Source organism: Camellia sinensis, chromosome 10 (genome assembly GCF_055761805.1).
Source record: "Camellia sinensis isolate YWXY chromosome 10, ASM5576180v1, whole genome shotgun sequence".
Lineage (NCBI taxonomy): Eukaryota > Viridiplantae > Streptophyta > Magnoliopsida > Ericales > Theaceae > Camellia > Camellia sinensis.
In genome coordinates, this window is record NC_138970.1 from 131,622,579 (window position 1) to 131,640,698 (window position 18,120).

An 18,120-nucleotide genomic window follows, 5' to 3' on the forward strand; every position below is an offset into this window, starting at 1 on the left:
CTAATAGAGTTCCAATTTCAGTTATGGGTGTTTCACACACTACTATGCTTTTTATTACCAATTCAGCACTAGAGGGGTTATGAGAGTATTATAATAACCCTCTTTTTCCACCTAAAAGGCATGCAACCACTTCTTCATCTAAAAATCCATTAGGAGTGGAAAAAAAAAACCTTAAACTATGCATCCCAATCGCATGATACATATACCTTCATTTTTCATTCCAGTCCTTAAAACTCTAAAGAAGCAAGAGAACTGGAATAGCCATGTGAGATATAGCACAGTACAAATGTAGTTTATGAGGAATTCTAATATGGTTATTATAGCCAACAGTCAAATTGCAAATGAGTAAGATAAGATAGGATGTAAAGTAAACTTACAGCACTAGGCCATGGTCACTACAGAAGTCTAAAGGCCAATCAACTATATAACTATCACAACATACAAGGGAAGCCATAAAGTCTGCCTAGGTCTTTTTTAGTGCCCTGCTTAGAAACTTTGAACTTGTAGCAACGAATTTTGGTGCGTTCCATCCGTCGTCCCTCGATCTCATCCAAGGTGAGAAGACAGAACTCCTTTCCACTAAAATGAAGCAATCTTTCAGGTTTAGGATCATAAGCTTTGCAAATTTGATTCCTGATACCCTCAATTTCTGTAACATAGTACCTTCAAGTCTTCATATTGAACACATGAATGATTCCCAATCTTGTCCAATACAGGGAATTGCCAACCTCAAGTAAATTATTATAACTACGTTTGACGAAAGCTAAACCTTCGTCTTTATCGGGGAGTATTTCCCAAGTGTTGTTATTCACATCGTACACAAACATGCAGCTAATCAAAATCTTTTTATTTTCTTCCCCATAAGCAACATGTCACGCCCCTACAGAATTCTCCACAATATCCCGAGGGAAGCATGAAAGAAAGAGAGGCCAATGGAAGATTCTAGAACTCCCTAGCAAACTATGGAGAATTCTAGAAAGACCTAGGGAATTCAAGAACCTATACACTTGTACATATAATTAGATATTTGGGTAGATAGTTCTAGAAGGCACTCTAGAACATTCTTGTAGCTTGTAAAGAAGGCTTCCAAGGGAAGCTTCTATATGACATTCTCTTGAGAATTCTAGAATGCTCCTAGGGAGCCTATAAATAGGAGAGGAGCTCATTTGCCTCAATCCATCCAAGAGTTGTAAAGCTTTCTCATAGTGAATACAAAAGGTATTCTCTCAAACTCTCATTGTCTTCTTAACTTTTCTCTCTTCTAAGTTTGTGAGTTAGGCTGATTTAGCATCATCAAGTGAAGCTTGAGATTGTCTAAGTGCCGCACGGATAGCTTGGAAACAACCAAGGCCGTGACAAGCAGCCTTTAATGTAATATAATTGCAATTGAGAAGAGATTTAGGGAGAGGACACAGAGGCTTCCATTTGTTTTTTATGGGGTCAAAAACCTCAGCCCAGGGCTCTCGAAAATTATCCAATTCATTTCCCCCAAAAACATAGATCTTGCCTTCAACAGTTACTACTACACCCTTATATCTGCGATTCAGCATATCAGGAAATGAAATCCAGCCCTTCTGGGGACTATTAGTCTCGAAATAAGAGACATTAGGAGATAATAACCATCCGATGTCGGTTGCAGTGTTTGAAATGCAACCACCAAAGACGTAGATAGCCGAGCCGAGAGCGACGACCATGAAACCACCGGGAGGCCAACTCGAAGTCGAGTTCAATGGAGTGAGTTCACGGAATGCACCGCTACTTCTATGTAAACGTAAACGCTCATCAAGATCAAGCTCAGGCTGTGGCCCTGGTTCTCCGAGGATCTCCCTGCAGCATCTTGGGTATAACTTTCTCCTCTTGTAACTCTTGCCGTCCAAATCGACGTAGTACAACATCAGACCCTCAAGTTGACAACAACGACTGCTGGACAGATAGATTTCTCCAGACCCTCTTGCAAATCAGAGGAGCTTGAGCTTGATCTTTTCCTCACTCTTCGTCCTCCGACTATCATTGCCATCTTCCCTTCACTCTGTTTCTTTCGTTCACTTGTTCTTCTTCACTGCCACCATAGTGATAGCATTCTCATCTCTATTTTAGTGTTTTGAAAAGGCGCTGCCAAGGTGTGGGTCTATTTTAGGGTTTGGGCCAAGATGGTGGGTATTTATTGAGCCAGAGCCAGAGCCAAAGCCAAGAAGCTTCTTTTTTTTTTCCCAAATAAAAGGGTAAATTACATCGACAATTCTTTAGGTTTGATCCAATTACATCCCATGCCTTGACATTCTAAAATTACATTCACATCCTGTAGTTAATAGTCTCATTTTACAAAACCCCCTACTTATATAAAAAGGCAACAACTCTTAGTAGAAAAACATAGGAAATTACATTGGAAAAAAAATAAAGTAAAGGAAAAAAAAATAGAGAAAGTAAAGCAAAACAAAGTAACAAAAGAGAGTATATGAGTTCAATGTTTTCATTCCATCTAAATAATTACAATGACAGGGTGATTATTGCAATTTTCCAAACGTTATGGGGTGATATGTATTAAACCCACACCTCAGGGAATGTAAGTGTAATTTACCCTTAATAAAAACACAAAAAAAAAATAAAAATAAAATAAAAACACATAAATTTTAAAAGAAATGGCCTTTTTAGAGCCATATTCCAATGTTTATTATGATAACGTTCCTCAACAAAAATTATCAATTGCATCATTACCATAACACGTCTCAAACAACGTTACTTTTGCTTTACTCCCCGAAGTAAGATTTGTTCAGGTCTTTCACCATATAGGCACTTATATTCTTTGAAAATACCACAACTGCGATACAGGAGAAAAATGTTTGCAACTTGAAGGTAACTTTACCTGCAAAAAATATTAGAAACTAAACACAAATATACACAAATTTATTATTATTATTTTTTATTTGTCTCTTTTTTTTTTTTTGCTTCTTTTTTTTTTTTCTTCCTTTCTTTCTTGAGTTATGTTGAGCCTCAACTTTTTTTCCTTTCCTCTTCTTCTCATTTTCTCTACCGAGACATCGAGCGCCGTGTCTGAATCCACGAATTCAACGACTGTGACGTCGATTCAACTAGCATCAATCTTCTCCCACTGATTATCTCACCCCTTCCATTTGTCTTCTTCTTCATCTTCGACCTCTTCTTAAAAAAAACTTGAAAGGGAAACAACAAAGTGAAATGTTCCTGTCAGTTAGGTTGGAATCCTCTTTGGCATTCCTATGTACTATGAGCTACCCAAGGCCACTACTTGCTGTAGACCTCCATTTTTGACCGCCCTTAAGACTTGGACGCGACTGATGGTTTACATGGTGGAGAAAGGTGTGCAAGGGAAAATTTCAGTTTCTTCGGTAAGGAGAGAGTCAAAACTCAACTTCATACCCCTTTTTTGACCAAAACAATCTTGATCAAAAGATTTTAGACCTTAAAACCCTCTTTTTCAAAACATTTTTGAAATAAAGTTTCTACGATGTTCCAACGCTCGCATTTTGTTAAATGTTGCGCTTTTCGGTAAACCAAGCAAGGACAAAGCAGAAATGAATGAAAGAGAGATGAAATCTTTGAAAAATATTTCAAAACACCTTACTTAGGGGTCTGAAGTTGAAGAAAAGAAGAGAAGAGGGAAGAAACCCAGTTGGGGGAGAAAATGGGCATGAACTGTTAAGAAAGAGTCGAGCAACCCTCGCCGAATCGGGCCTATTCATTTGCACACTTGGAATCAAGCTATGAGGCCACCACCGTTGGAAAGAAGACTTCCGGGGCTTCATTTTTCACTCAAGAATCTCCTAAATCCAATTCCGGACGAGGGAGATATGGTTGATTGAAGTAGGGCATCACTCCAGTTGGACCGAATCTGCGCGGCTTCACCAAAACAGGTATAACTTTTTGCACAGGAGGAATTTTAATGCAAGGTTTGCGCCATTGGAAAGCTAACTTCCGGGGATTCAATTTGGATACCTGGCCGGCCACCATTGGACTTCCCAATCACTGGCCGGCCACCTTTCTTTCCAGAAGATCCATTTTTGTCCTGAAAAGTAGCAGGCCGACCATAAAAGGTGGTAGGCCGGCCACTTATGCCCAGAAAGCCCAAAATTGACAGATGTCTTCCCTCCAGCTGTCTTCCATAACCTCCAGCTGTCCCTAGCTCAGATATTTTCGACCTTTAGTGTTGCTTTTGCTATATATGATGATATATCTCCCATTTTCCAAGAGAGACAAGTTTTGGCTCCATTTTTGAATTTGTTTTTTTTCCCCTCCTTTTCTTAGCCTCTATCCCTCTATATAATACACACTCCACCACCATTGTTAAGGGTTAGACACTTTTGGCTTAGGCGCATAACCCTCCTCCTCCATTACTCTCCATTCTCAAGCTCCAAACGCCCATTTTCTTGCACCACTTGTACTACAACCCCTAGCCTACCCCCTCCATCACTCATTCCAGCACCTTGGAGGACATTTAAAGAGGTTGAAAGTCCAGAATTTTGGTTCAAAAGTTGTTGATTTGCTGCTCTTCAAGGGTAAGTGTCTATTTCCCTCAAACTTGCATTTTTTTGTTTTATTTATAATCTATACTTGCAAGCATTTCTGGACTTTGTTGTGAACTGAAAAAGGTCATATTTTGAGCTCCTCTTCATGTTTGATCAAGGACTTTTTACTGTTTGAGGTCTTCTCCTCAGCCTTTGTGTTTAATCTCTCTTTTAGGCCTATTTTTGCATGGTATTTTAGTCTTATTTGTGAGCTGTTTTGGACTTGGTCATAAACTGTAAAATATCTTTTTTTGAGCCCCTCTTCAACTTTGTTGAAGGGATCTCCTCTGTTTGAGGCCAGCTTCTACCACTTGTCTCTTTATCCCTCTTTTTGGCCTTTTTCTTGCATGTTGTTTTACCCCCACTTGTGTTTATTTTCGAGACTTGATATAAACTGTAAAGTGCCTTTTTTTGAGCCCCTATTCAACTTTTTTGAAGGGCTCTTTGTTATTTGGGACCAGCTGCTGTCCCTTGTCTCTAATCTCTCTTTTAGGGCCATTTTTGCATGATAGATTGGCCCTATTTGTGTTCACTTTTGAGATTTGTTATAAACTGGAAAAAGTCTCCTTTTGATATCATATTCATGTTTTATTTAGGGCATTTTCTTATTTGAGGTCACATGCTTCCTTGTATGCTTGATTCCCTCTTATTTTGAGCCTTACACCTAAGCTCTTGTTGCATGCTATGTTTGGACTTCTAGCCACTGAAATCCAGTGGATTTTCAGTGGCTAGCACACTGTTTTGAGCCTCCAAATCAGAGGGGGGTGACCCCCCTCTCACATTGACTTGTTTGGTGGCCTTTTAGGCCTTCCAAAGAGACCCTATATTGCATGCTTTGAAGTCATATTTCAGGGTCAATTGGGTGAGTTTTGGGACTACCATATTTGATTTCCAGAGTTTTTTTGGTCATGCTTCATGTCTATCTTGTATGTGCCTAATAACTCCTTGCATGGCCCTCTAAAGGAGCTCCTCATTTTTGCACATGTTGGCTGCATTTCAGTGATTATTTGGTCATGTTTTGGCATGTTTTATTCACTGATTTTTTCTGGTTTGGTGAGATTCCATATGCTTCATACACTTGCCATGTAAACCATGTTTGCTAGTCAAAATTGCATGCTACTTTAGCCCATCTTGCTAGCACCTTTTGGCCATACTTCGAACTAAGAAAGTTCATGTTTTGGGACTTCCTTGACTCTGTCTTCATGCTTCATGATCAAATAATGCATGCTTTGTATAGCTATAGGTCATTGCGTATGCCTAGTTTTGAGTTTTGGGGTTCATCTCGTGCATCGGGTGCCATATTGCCATGTTTCAGGGCTGTTTAGCATCATATTTTAGTGCTGGAATTTGCATGTTTGTATGACATATTTTGTGCCTTGCCATGCTTTGTTAGAGTGGTATTTGTGCCTTAGGATCGGTCCTCGGTTTGCGTGCATGTGTGCACGCATCTCGTGTGTCTCATTTTTCATCTTATGGCCACTAATGTGAGTGTGGCTGAGGTCCATTCATGTTGGTGTAAGTCCATTATGCATTGTGTATGCCATTTCAATTCATAGCATTGCGTATGCTAAGTTGTATGTTAGAGCATCGTGTATGCCATGTTACATCGCGCATTGTGTATGCCATTTCATAGCATTGTGTATGCTAGGTTGCATGTTAGAATTGCATTCATGCATGTCATGCATATTGCATTGTGTTTGGGATAGGAGTTAGCCCGAGCACGGGAAACGAGGGACGTTTCGTACTTCGAGTGACGGAATGTGTCTCAATTCCCAGTCACCGACACTCCGGATTATCCATGATGGAGTCTCGGTCTTGTTGTGTTTATGTGTGCATTCATTTCATATTAAGTCGTGCAAATTGACTCCTCGGCCATCATGCATCGATATGCGTGATTGGTGGCATGAGGGTCGAGGACTACACTCCCTGAAGAGTAGTCAAGCATACATATGTAAAAATACATTGCCATGCCCCTTTCCTGCTCTCTGTTGCAGCAAATCAGAAATCAGCAGCTTTCAAAAGCCTTGCACAGCATTCCGACATCAATTGCAAACAGAGGCTAATTGGGGCATCGCGATGGATTTCCGTGCCAAGCAACCCAAACATGCATCACTCATCATTTGGAACAGAGTTGAGGCGGTCCATGGATTTGCGTGCTAATTTACTGCTTTCTTAGATTAATTAGGATTCTGTATTTATTCAGGACTGTATTATTTATTCATTTGGGACTGTATTATCTATTCGGACCCTCTGCGTGAGGGCACAACTGTAATAAGTGTGCGTGTGTGTGATGTATGTCTTCCAACCCCATGTCTTTCTCCCTTTTATTTACCCGCTTATGATAGTTAGATTAGGACATGTTTCAATTAGCATACAGTATGATAGCATGTTTGCATTCATTCATCTGCCTTGCATGCACCGGGCTCGGCGCATCATACTAACTGCATTTCTATCTCAATTCCAAGTTGAATACATGTTAATTGTAGCATTCCACATGCCATCTTTAGAATAGCTGAGCCTATCTTAGTTGCATTTTGCATGTGTTGCATTAGGCATTTCTGTATAGTTAGAATCATGCATGGATTTCTAATTAGCTTCTGTTTTGGCTTGGAGTACTCGGTAAGTTTTATGCTTTAGCATCCTTGCATGTGTGTGAGTGACTGCCATGATAGCATGCTTACCATGAGGCTATATGCTTATGTGATATAATTGCCTGAATGCCTGTGCGTGAAGGTTGGATTATTTGAATTGGAACAATTCGTTGACTGTGAGTCTTAAGTCCACTAGATAATGGCAAAATCATGTTTTTCTAAGCCCACCCGAGGGTGGCAAATCCACATCTTAGCCTACTTGCGGGTAGCACCATCAAACCATCTTTCAAACAAACAAACATGAAATGTTTTGTTCCAATTCAGGCGACCCAATCCATACTTGTATGCTGTGCGCATCACATAGTAAATCTAGGCTAATAACCGGAATAAGAACGCATAATGCTTTCAAAACTAGATATCATGGTTAGTAGAGGCCGATCTTTGATCGGGCGAGCGGGGGTGCTCACGAAGTGACCTTCCCTAATCGTACCCAAGTTCCCGAGCCAAGGCAACTTTGGTGATGACGGACACGTGGCCTTAGGCAACGAGTCAGGGTTTCCTAAATTTTCCAAAATAAAATATTTAGGTGGCGACTCTGTATCTGGAAAAGCAGTCCATGTTTGGCACTTCTTTAAAAAAAAAAATCTATTTTCAAAAACGATTTGCCGGATTTGGACTCTTTGATGATTCATCGGTCTTGCATTGCACTCTGCGAGATTAGATACAGGACCGTGACATTTGAGTCCAAACTGTAGTGAGCCCAAAATGAATAGAACGGGACTCATCCTCCCGGGGCGTTCGGGGACGTCTACACTTGCCAAGTACTAGAGTATGCCCTTTTCCTCTACCAAGTCCCCCCTCTATGTCAACAGTGTGGTAATGTTTTTAAATACCCATCCTAGTAATCCTGTTATCCTTCATAATTTTTTTCCCTCCAGTTTTCATAGATTTGGTTATTTATAAGCTTTATATAAGCCTACAAGAAACATTGTAAGCCTCATGCCAAACATGTGGGATGGTAGTGATGAGTTATTGATGTATGTAGGGATTCGAGAATGTTGCCGGAAAACTCACCGGAAACTTCGAAGGCTTGCTGGAAACTTTGAAGATCTGCCGGAAAGTTTGAATTCTCTAGAAATGATGGGAGAGGCTTAGATTCTTCAACGGTAGCAACTATAAACACATCAGGAAAGAGATGATGGAGATAAGAGCATGTTTGGTACAATGGAATGAAATGAAATGGGAATGAAATGAGAGTGAGAATAGAATACAAGGTTGAATGGAATGGAATGTTCATTTCCATTCTATTGTTTGGTTACCAACATGGATTCACATAGGAATAGTGGGATAATTTTCATTCTCATGTTTGGTTATATTTATTAAACTCATGGAATGGAATAAATTTTTATTATTGATTTATTTTTTTGACAAGCTAGTAATAAATAAATTAAAATTTTATGTAGATCACGATAATGTTGATAGTTGTGGAAGTGATGGTGTGAGTCATGGTAGTGGTGGTGCCATCAATGGTGGTGATAGAAATGATAGTAGGATGGTGGTAGGTTGTTGTGGCTTTAGTGGTGGTGGTAAGGTGGTGTTGTAGTTGCGAAAATGGTGGCAGCGGCAGCAGCTAACAATAATAAAGTTGTGGTTCTCGCGATGGTGATGGTGTTGGTGTGATGTTTATGAAAGTAGTAGTAGTAGTAGTAGTAGTAGTAGTAGTAGTGGTAAGGTAGTGGTTGTGGTGCAGAGGCAATGGTGGTAGTGACAGCAGTGGTAGTAATTAAGGTAGTGATTCTAACGATGGTGACAATGGTGGTTTTATGGTTGTGGTGGTAGTAGTGGCGGTAGTAGTGGCAGTAGTAGTGGCGACATCAATAGTACAGTAGTGGTAGTATGGTGGTGTTGTGGTTATGGCAGCGATCGTGGTGGTGGTTGTGGTGGCAATAGGGTGGTTGTAGTGGTAGCGGTGGCAATAGGGTGGTGGAATGGGTGGTAGGAGAAGGGAAGGGTCATGGTAGCTAAATGATAATATTTTTTTTTAGTGCCAACAAAAAAAATAAAAATAAAAATAAAATTTAATGGTGATTCTATGATGGAATGGAATGGCCATTCCTTAGATTGGATGAAGGAATAGGCATTCCCACATTTTGTTGGAATAGCCATTCCAATGGAATGACTATTCCCACTTAGATAAGGCGTACCAAACAAGAGAAAGGGAATGCAAAGCTAGAATGGGCATTTCATTCCAACACATTCCATCGTACCAAACATGCTCTAAGAGATTGGGTGAAGAAGAAGGTAAAGTAGTTAGAGAGAACAATAGCAAGGCTCTCCCATGGATCTCCCATTTTCACTCTCAAGGAAATAATGGAGAGTGGAGATTAGTTATCTCTAAGAATATTATCTCCAAAAATCATCCTCGTAAAGCTATGTGTGAGTGTTATTTATAGGCGCTTCATGATGTAGGATGGAGCTCATGTGCAAGGCACATGAGGAATATTTTCTCTAACCACTTTGTCTGAGGAGGTGACCTCTTCAAGGATGAGAAAAATCCCGAAGATGAGATCAACCTCTCGGCGAACCCTTCTTCTTAGTCACACCGAACCAATGATCCCCAATCATCCCAAAGGGTCACGGGTAGTTCAAGAGAACGCCTTGCCGCAAATATTGCCGAGTCTCATGGACCCTCTAGGTCGTGCCACCTCGACCCAGGTATAAGCTAGTTTAACCTCCAAATGCTCGGATCTCTAGGTTTGCTCAAAACCCTTTCGAGTCTGAGCTCAAATAGGTCTCAAGGTTCGTGGATTCGAACCCTTTGAGATTAGAGCAATCTGGCTCCTTCGATAATAATATCTCCAGGCCCACTAATTTTGGGCTTTCAGACTGGGCTTCGATTGGGCTTATTCAATTAGATGGGCTTGAGTTAACCCCTCGTACAATTGACAAGCTATGTTGCTGCGACGATTCTAGTGATGATGGTTGTGGAAACTTATTATTGGTGTGGTGATGTATTATAATTGTGGAGTTGGTCAAAAAATTAAGATTGACACCATCTTGGTATAGTGGTAGGGGAATCTGGATTTGGTGATGATAATATTTATTTAAACTTGTAAAAAGAAAAAAAAATGGCGATGTATTTTTAGAGGTGGCATTAGTGCTATGACTGGATTGCTTGTGGTTTTGGGCACTGGAAATATGGACTAACAGAGTGCTAGGAACTAAGTATCTTTTCATTTTCTTCTTCTTGTTGGTTCAGTAGATACAAGGGGGAGTTTACAGGGTTTCATTTGATACCATGCCAGCTTGTAGATATATCAATGTAAATGGAAATTTCTAGAAATCAGCCAATAATTTAATTCCAATTAATGATTTCGTGAATGGACAAATTTGCTCAGTTGCTACAAAAATGTTAAATTGCAGTCTCTCATGTGTTATATCTTATACGGTTTTCAATCTTCGCCATTCATATATCCTTTTAGATTAGGAACATTTTGAGATTGCCATTGGTCTAGAACTGTTTTGTATTTTCTGATTTCGCATTTTGCAATGGTAAGGCTTATACTTTGTATGTTGTCTCTTGCATTTTTCCTCCATTTGCCTTCTCTTTTTCTTGGTCAATATTTAGGAAGCAATCTGTTTCAAAAGTTACCTTCTGTGAGTGCAGGTGAAATCATTGCTTAGCAATGCAAAGGCAGGTGTTCCATTGAATGTCACTGGAACATCTAGCCCAAAAGCTGTTTCTAGTAATTTATTGCCCTCAATGTTTCCTGCTGGCAGTGCGCCTCCACTTTCACCAAGAAGTTCTTCTGGTTCTCCTCGTGTTTTGAAACAACGAGTGGGCCCATCTACTTTAGGTTCTCCTCTAAAATTAGTGAGTGAGCCGGTAAAAGAATTGATACCTCAGGTTAGCTAGTTTCTGTTTTTTTTTCTTCATGTCTGCTAGAAATGTTTCCACTAGTTTGTCACTTCTATATTTTGGGGAGTTATTATGACCGGCATGTTTGGAACTCTTTCAATTCTACTTTCAAAATGGTTGTACACCTCCAAATGAACTAAACTGTGTTTGTTCAGAATTAATCAGTTTTTCTATGGTCACTTGGATGGACTACAAATCCATGGTGAGATATGCATAAAATGTCATTGTCTATACGATAGTCCTGGACTTGATTTGCTTCTTTTATTTTTTTTGGTATGCCATTTATCTATTGATCTGTATATCTAATTTTTTGGGATGTCAGAATTTAAGCTAATTACGAAGGAAATCTGTAAGCTGCCATCATTCTTCTCTACTGCACTATTTAGAAAGATTGACGTTAATTGCACAGGGATGGTAACTAGGTATGCTGTACCTTTTGTTTTCAATTATCATACTACTCTCTCAATGTTATTTATTTTGTACATTTGATATGGTTGTACTCATGTATCATCGTGTTTTTATTTATCTTGATATTAGTCTTTTGAATGTTGTAATGTTCTTAGAAAATCACAGATATGATGGGATGTGGATACAACAACAATTTTTGAAAAATCAGGCGGACATGTTGGGGATTCAACACCAAGTGTGTGTGTGTGTGTGTATATATATACGTATATACATTTATCTATATTTTGTAATTAGTAAATAAGATATATATATATAGATACATGTATTTTTTGGCAAGGAAATAGGATATATATATTATATACAAGGGGTCGCTGCTTTAGTAGTTAAAACTCTGCGTACTAACCTTGAGGTTGTGGGTTTGAACAGGGCAGCCATTTTGTACAAATTATGCCAAATGTTAGGATTGTACCCAATTTACCCCTCCTAGACCCCCATCAAATGGGGACTATATTGATTGTAGTGCTTATATACATGTATAAATATAAGGCACCAAAAGGGGCGTAACCTCTCTGTACAAAGGGTGCAAGTTCAATAAATACAATAAAACAAGACTCTCAAAACCACATCCTTATCATGAAAGATCAAGGGAAGTAGTTGACAATGAATCTTAAACTGCTTTCATCACTAATGAGCATGAAACGACTCAAGACTCAAGGGTTCAATTAACGTCTGATTGAACCCAAACAAGTTATTATCTTGCACCTTTTTTATCACCAATTTTATTACTTCATTTTAGATTATCATCCATTCTTTAATCAATTGAGTCCAATGGTGAAGTTAAGTCCTCTAATGTAGTGAAGTACCAAACCAAGAGTTAACTTAAGACATGAAAAAGATGTCATGCTGTTGATAATGAACCCCTAAAAGGGATTAAACTATTAAGCATGAGAACCTCAATCTCATGCTTAAAAGAACAAGAGGCTTGAAACAACTCTCAAAGAAAAACAAAAGCCAAGAAATGAGGGAGGTTGCATAGATTATTAGTGCTGAAAATAATTGAGAAAAGCATAAATAAATGCTATCAACTCAAAGGAGATGGTGTCTAAGGCCTAGAACACCAAACTCATGAAGACTATTGCACTATAAGCATGCAAAACAAAGCTCAAATGCAACTATCAACCAAAAATAGTCCTAAAACAGTCTAAAAATAGTCCTAAAACATGCTGGAATTAAGCTAAAAAAAGGCTAGATTAATAAGCTAAAACATAGCACAATCTAGGCTAGTAAGCAAGACACAAGGAGGGGAGACTAACCCCTCCAAATTTGGACTTCAAAACTTGATTTTAGCCACTGAAATAACTCTAAAAAATAGTGGTTAACAGCTTAGAAAAAGATAGTGCAAAGATGGGAAGCACAAGCGTAATGGCCTTGGAAGCTAGGTAGAAGGAATGGTAAGCCACCCCTCCACCCTTGTTGACCTTAAACCACAAGTTTCAGCCCAAAATTTTAGAGTTTTTACGGTCCAAAAACCAGCCCAAAAACAATACAAAAATGTGCTGGAATGAAGACAAAAGTAGCTAGAATAATAAGCTAAAACATGGAGCAATTTAAGCTAGTAAACAAGCCAAAGAAGAGGTGGCTAACCCCTCCATTTTTGGGACTTCAAAATCACTTTTTTAGCCTCTGAAAACCTTAGAAATTCAGTGGTAAAAAGCTTAAAAAAAAGTTGAGAAAAGAATGGGAAACACAAAGGTAAAAGCTTAGATAATATGGTTCAAGGAAGGGTGGTTAACCCCTCCATCTTTAGCAGCTTTAAACCACAAGTTTCAGCCCATAAAAATAGGTTTTAAACAACTCAAAAATCAGTAGAAAAGATGGAAAACAAGTGGTGTAGAAATGGTACAAAAGCAAGAGAAGTTATACTTGTAACGCCCTCAAAATAACAACAATAAACCCATCAGATAAGACATGCATTTACACATAAACTAACCACATTCTTTTATTCATTGGAGTTCCATTACATAAGTATTACATGTTAACATCATAAACAAAATGCCCTACGGGCTTACAGCTTTCCAAGTTAACACTTGGTTACAACGAAGAGTACTAACTCGTTTACACATTAAGCCATTGGCTTAAAGTTACATGTAATACATCAAAAGTTAAGCGACAAAAGTATGTCCGCCTCTAGCCTCCAGCTATGTCCTTGGAGGTGGCATGCTTCCTGCACCTGAAAATGATATTCCCATATAGGGTGAGCCACAGCCCAGTAGAAATACACTAAACCAACCATGAACAATGACTAAAATGTTAGCAATTGATAGATGGCCAACACAGATGCATTCACATAAATTACACATTTATGTCATACAACTTATGAGTCTAAGTTACCTTTCATTTTCCCTTTTTCAACAGCTAAGCATGCTAGCTCTATCATCATTTCCACAGATATGTATAAAAACTATATCCCACATTCAGATAAGCATATAAGCTATATCCACATTCTCAACAGATATGTATAACAACAATATCCACATTCTCAGATAAGCAAATAAGCTATATCCACACATCACAAAGATAAGCATATAAGCTCTATCTTCACTTCTTTAGACAAGCATATGAGCTGTATCTACGGAGTTCATCCCCTATCTTCTCCCATCACTATCCGGTTTAGAGGTACATCCCATATCTTCCCCTAAACTGCGGAGTACATCCCGTATCTCCTCCTCTACACATAACGTATATAAACACATTGGTTCTATATACAATCACCCAATACATACAGTTAATGTATTCTATCAACCGTCAAGTTCCATGACATACTTCATTGATTAGTTTCAGTTTGCCTAATCATCATGCATTGTCTACAACAATCACGACTATCCTCCACCGATAGCCCAAAGCAGTTATTTCTAAACAGAAAATAAATGCACAAATGGATATTCAATCAACATTTCATTTCCTCATTTCTCGCCATTAATTATCCCAATTAATCAATAATGTAATTAGGTCATTATCCATAATTACCATTTCAACCCTTAGGTCCCATTTTCATCAATGATTTAACATTCATTCAATTTCTCTATGCCAAACATGCATTCAGGTTTATTATGAATAAAACCCCAACTTTTGTAAAATTACACAAAAGCCCCAAACTTTCACAAAATTACCAAACCAAGCCCAACATCTCAAAATACCAAAATTTAAAGACAAAATCCATAGAGAGGAGTAGGATATCCCTACCTTGAAGTTTTAGCCAAAAAGGAGATGAAGACTCGAAGATCAACTTGCTCCAAATCCAAACTTTTTCAGATTAAATCGAAGCTCTCAACACCCTCTATCTTTTTAACAAAGGCCCTAGGCTAGATTCACACTCTAGGGAGATCAAATCTTAGAGAGAGTATAAGTGTAGGGAGAGAGAGGCTCGGATTAAGGGTTTGATCAAAGAAAGGAAGTAAAAAAGTGATGTTTAAGACGCTGCTGTCCGCTGATATAAAACACGCTCGCTCGAGCGAAGGATTGGTCGCTCGAGCGACCAGACACAGAAAACTCTCGCTCGAGCCAAGAAGTTCTCGATCGAGCGAAGAAAAACCCAGACCGCTCGAGCGAAGGAAGCTCGCTCGAGCCAAGAAAGACAGCTCTCAGGTCCAGAACCAGGTGCAACCGCTCGCTCGAGCGAGCCACTCTGGCTCGACCCACCAGACACGAACCCCACTCTCGCTCGAGCGACCAACTCCTCGCTCGAGCGAAGGTCCAAAATTCTGGGCAGCAACACTAGGCTCCCGAACACAACCAACCTGTAACAAACCTGCCTAACACATCCTATAACTCAAATATGAAGAAAAAGGAATGTAAACACGATAATAACCAACTACCAACATCCACGGACACATGTCCGGATCACTGTACAACAAGGGTAAACCCGGGATCGCTATAACCTCCCCCCCTTAAAGAATTGCGCCCCCGAAATTAAGCACAAGTTTTCAAAAACAAGTTTTCCTTCATTTTGGACAATGTTACAATTTAACATTCAACAATTCGACCCATTACCGGTCATCCCATCCCTTTAACAAGAGACATATCACAATATGTAAACAACATATGTATTTTCAACATGCATCAACATCATGCACTATCTTTCCATTTTCAACAATATATTCAACATATACAATGTTACATTCAACTCCCATATGAGGCAAGTTCCCAAACATAATTCCACCAAACCAAACATTTTCAATGTTTCACAACTTAAGACATATATAAAAGCTCTTAAGTTCAACAAAATGTAAAATTTAAATACAAGATTACATATCAACAAACAAGTCCGGATATTTCTCTCGAACTTCCAACTCACGTTCCCAAGTGGCTTCCTCCACTTCGTGATGTTTCCACAAGACTTTCACCAAAGGAATGATCTTGCCACGCAGGACCTGATCCCGCCTATCCAAGACCCGAACCGGTCTCTCCTCATACGAGGCATCCACATCTACCTCTAAATCAGTCCAATCCAGCACATGTGATGGATCTGGCTCATACTTCTGAAGCATACTCACATGAAACACGTCATGCACTCCGGACAACTGCGGCGGTAAGGCTAACCGATAAGCAACCTCGCCAATCCTCTCAAGGATCTCAAAAGGACCAATAAACCGAGGGGATAACTTCCCACTCTTCCCAAACCTCATCAGACCTCGCCTAGGTGATATCTTCAGAAAGACATGGTCACCTACCTCAAACGCCAAAGGTCTCCTCCTACGGTCGGCATAACTCTTTTGTCGACTCTGGGCTGTAACAAGCCTCCTACGGATAAGCTCAACTTTCTCCGTCGTCTCCCTAACCAACTCCGGACCCAACAAAGGTGTATCACCCACCTCGGCCCAACAAACTGGAGACCTACACGGTCGGCCATACAAGGCCTCAAACGGTGCCATACCGATACTAGACTGAAAACTGTTGTTGTAGGCAAACTCTACCAATGGCAAGTGCCTCTCCCACGTCCCACTGAAGTCCAGGACACAACCCCGAAGCATATCCTCGAGGATCTGAATAGTACGTTCGGACTGCCCGTCAGTCTGAGGATGATAGGCCGTACTAAAAGTCAACTTAGTGCCCAAGGCACTCTGCAAACTCTGCCACAACCTAGCAGTAAAACGAGGATCTCTATCTGAGACGATCATCACTGGGACCCCGTGCAATCTCACTACGTCCCGAATATACAAGTCGGCAAGATGATCTACCGAATCTCTCACGCGCATAGGAATAAAGTGCGCCGACTTAGTCAACCGGTCTATAACCACCCAAATAGCATCACTACCCCGCTGAGTCCTCGGAAGACCTACAACGAAGTCCATGGTGACATGCTCCCACTTCCACTCAGCAATAGGCAAGGGTTGCAACAAACCCGCTGGCCTCTGATGCTCGGCCTTCACTTGCTGGCAAGTAAGGCACTTTGATACGAAAACAGCCACATCTCTCTTCATACCCCGCCACCAAAACTGGCGACCCAAATCCTGATACATCTTAGTACCTCCCGGATGCACTGCAAGGCGCGAATGATGAAACTCTCGGAGTACTTCCTCTCGGCAAGACTCCGGTACAAACAAACGGTCTCGGTATCTCACACTCAGGTCGGGATACACCGTCAAACCCTTCTCCACTTTCCCACTGGAGATCTTCTCTCGGAGGGATTCTACCTCAAGGTCACCTCTCTGTGCCTCTAACACTCTAATCACAAGTGTAGGCTGCGCAACAACAGAAAACAAGGCCGCAGCCTCAACAGATTCGCCCAGTAGCAAATCAAACTCGCCAAGTGCTCCCAACATCTCCCATTCCCGGATGGCTATACAAGCAACATCACTAATGGTCTTCCTACTAAGGGCATCGGCCACAACATTGGCCTTTCCCGGATGATAATGCAACTCAAAATCATAATCCTCGATGAACTCCATCCATCTCCTCTGCCTCAAATTCAAGTCTCTCTGGGTAAACAGATACTTCAAACTCTTGTGGTCCGAGAACACCTCGAACTTCTCACCATAAAGGTAGTGCCTCCAGATTTTCAAGGCAAAGATCACTGCTGCTAACTCTAGGTCGTGTGTGGGGTAATTCTTCTCATGTAATTTCAACTGACGTGAGCCATAAGCTACCACTTTCCCCTCTTGCATTAACACACAACCCAAACCCTCTCGTGAGGCATCACAATAAACCGCATAACCCAACCCTCTCTCCGGAATAATCAACACCGGAGCGGTGGTCAATCTAACTTTCAGTTCTTGGAACGACTTTTCACAAGTCTCACTCCACACAAACTTGACTCCCTTCCGAGTCAGTCTAGTCAACGGTGACGCTAACCTGGAGAAATCTTTCACAAACCGACGGTAATACCCAGCTAATCCCAGAAAACTGCGGATCTCAAACACACTCTTAGGCTGTGCCCAATCTTGCACTGCCTCAACCTTGGATGTATCAACAGACACCCCTTTCCTGGATACCACGTGGCCTAAGAATTTAACTTCCCTCAGGCAGAACTCACACTTCCCAAACTTGGCATACAGCCTATGGGCTCTAAGCAACTCAAGCACCACTCTCAAGTGTTCCTCGTGCTCCTCCTCTGAAGGTGAATAGATAAGGATGTCGTCCACAAAGACGACCACAAATCGGT

The 18,120-nt window shown here is 40.4% G+C and overlaps 1 protein-coding gene across 1 annotated transcript; it reads right to left on the reverse strand.

Annotated features, from left to right (window-relative positions):
* Positions 1-1,274: 1,274 nt before the first annotated feature.
* Positions 1,275-1,895, reverse strand: LOC145800695 (putative F-box/kelch-repeat protein At3g27910). The gene has a single exon (XM_082890422.1). The coding sequence runs from the start codon at positions 1,893-1,895 to the stop codon at positions 1,275-1,277; it is 621 nt and encodes a 206-aa protein (XP_082746548.1).
* Between the last annotated feature and the right edge of the window lie 16,225 nt (positions 1,896-18,120).

Coding starts and splice junctions, on each gene's coding strand:
- LOC145800695 (XM_082890422.1), bottom strand. CDS start 1,895: ATGTTGTACTACGTCGATTTGGACGGCAAGAGTTACAAGAGGAGAAAG.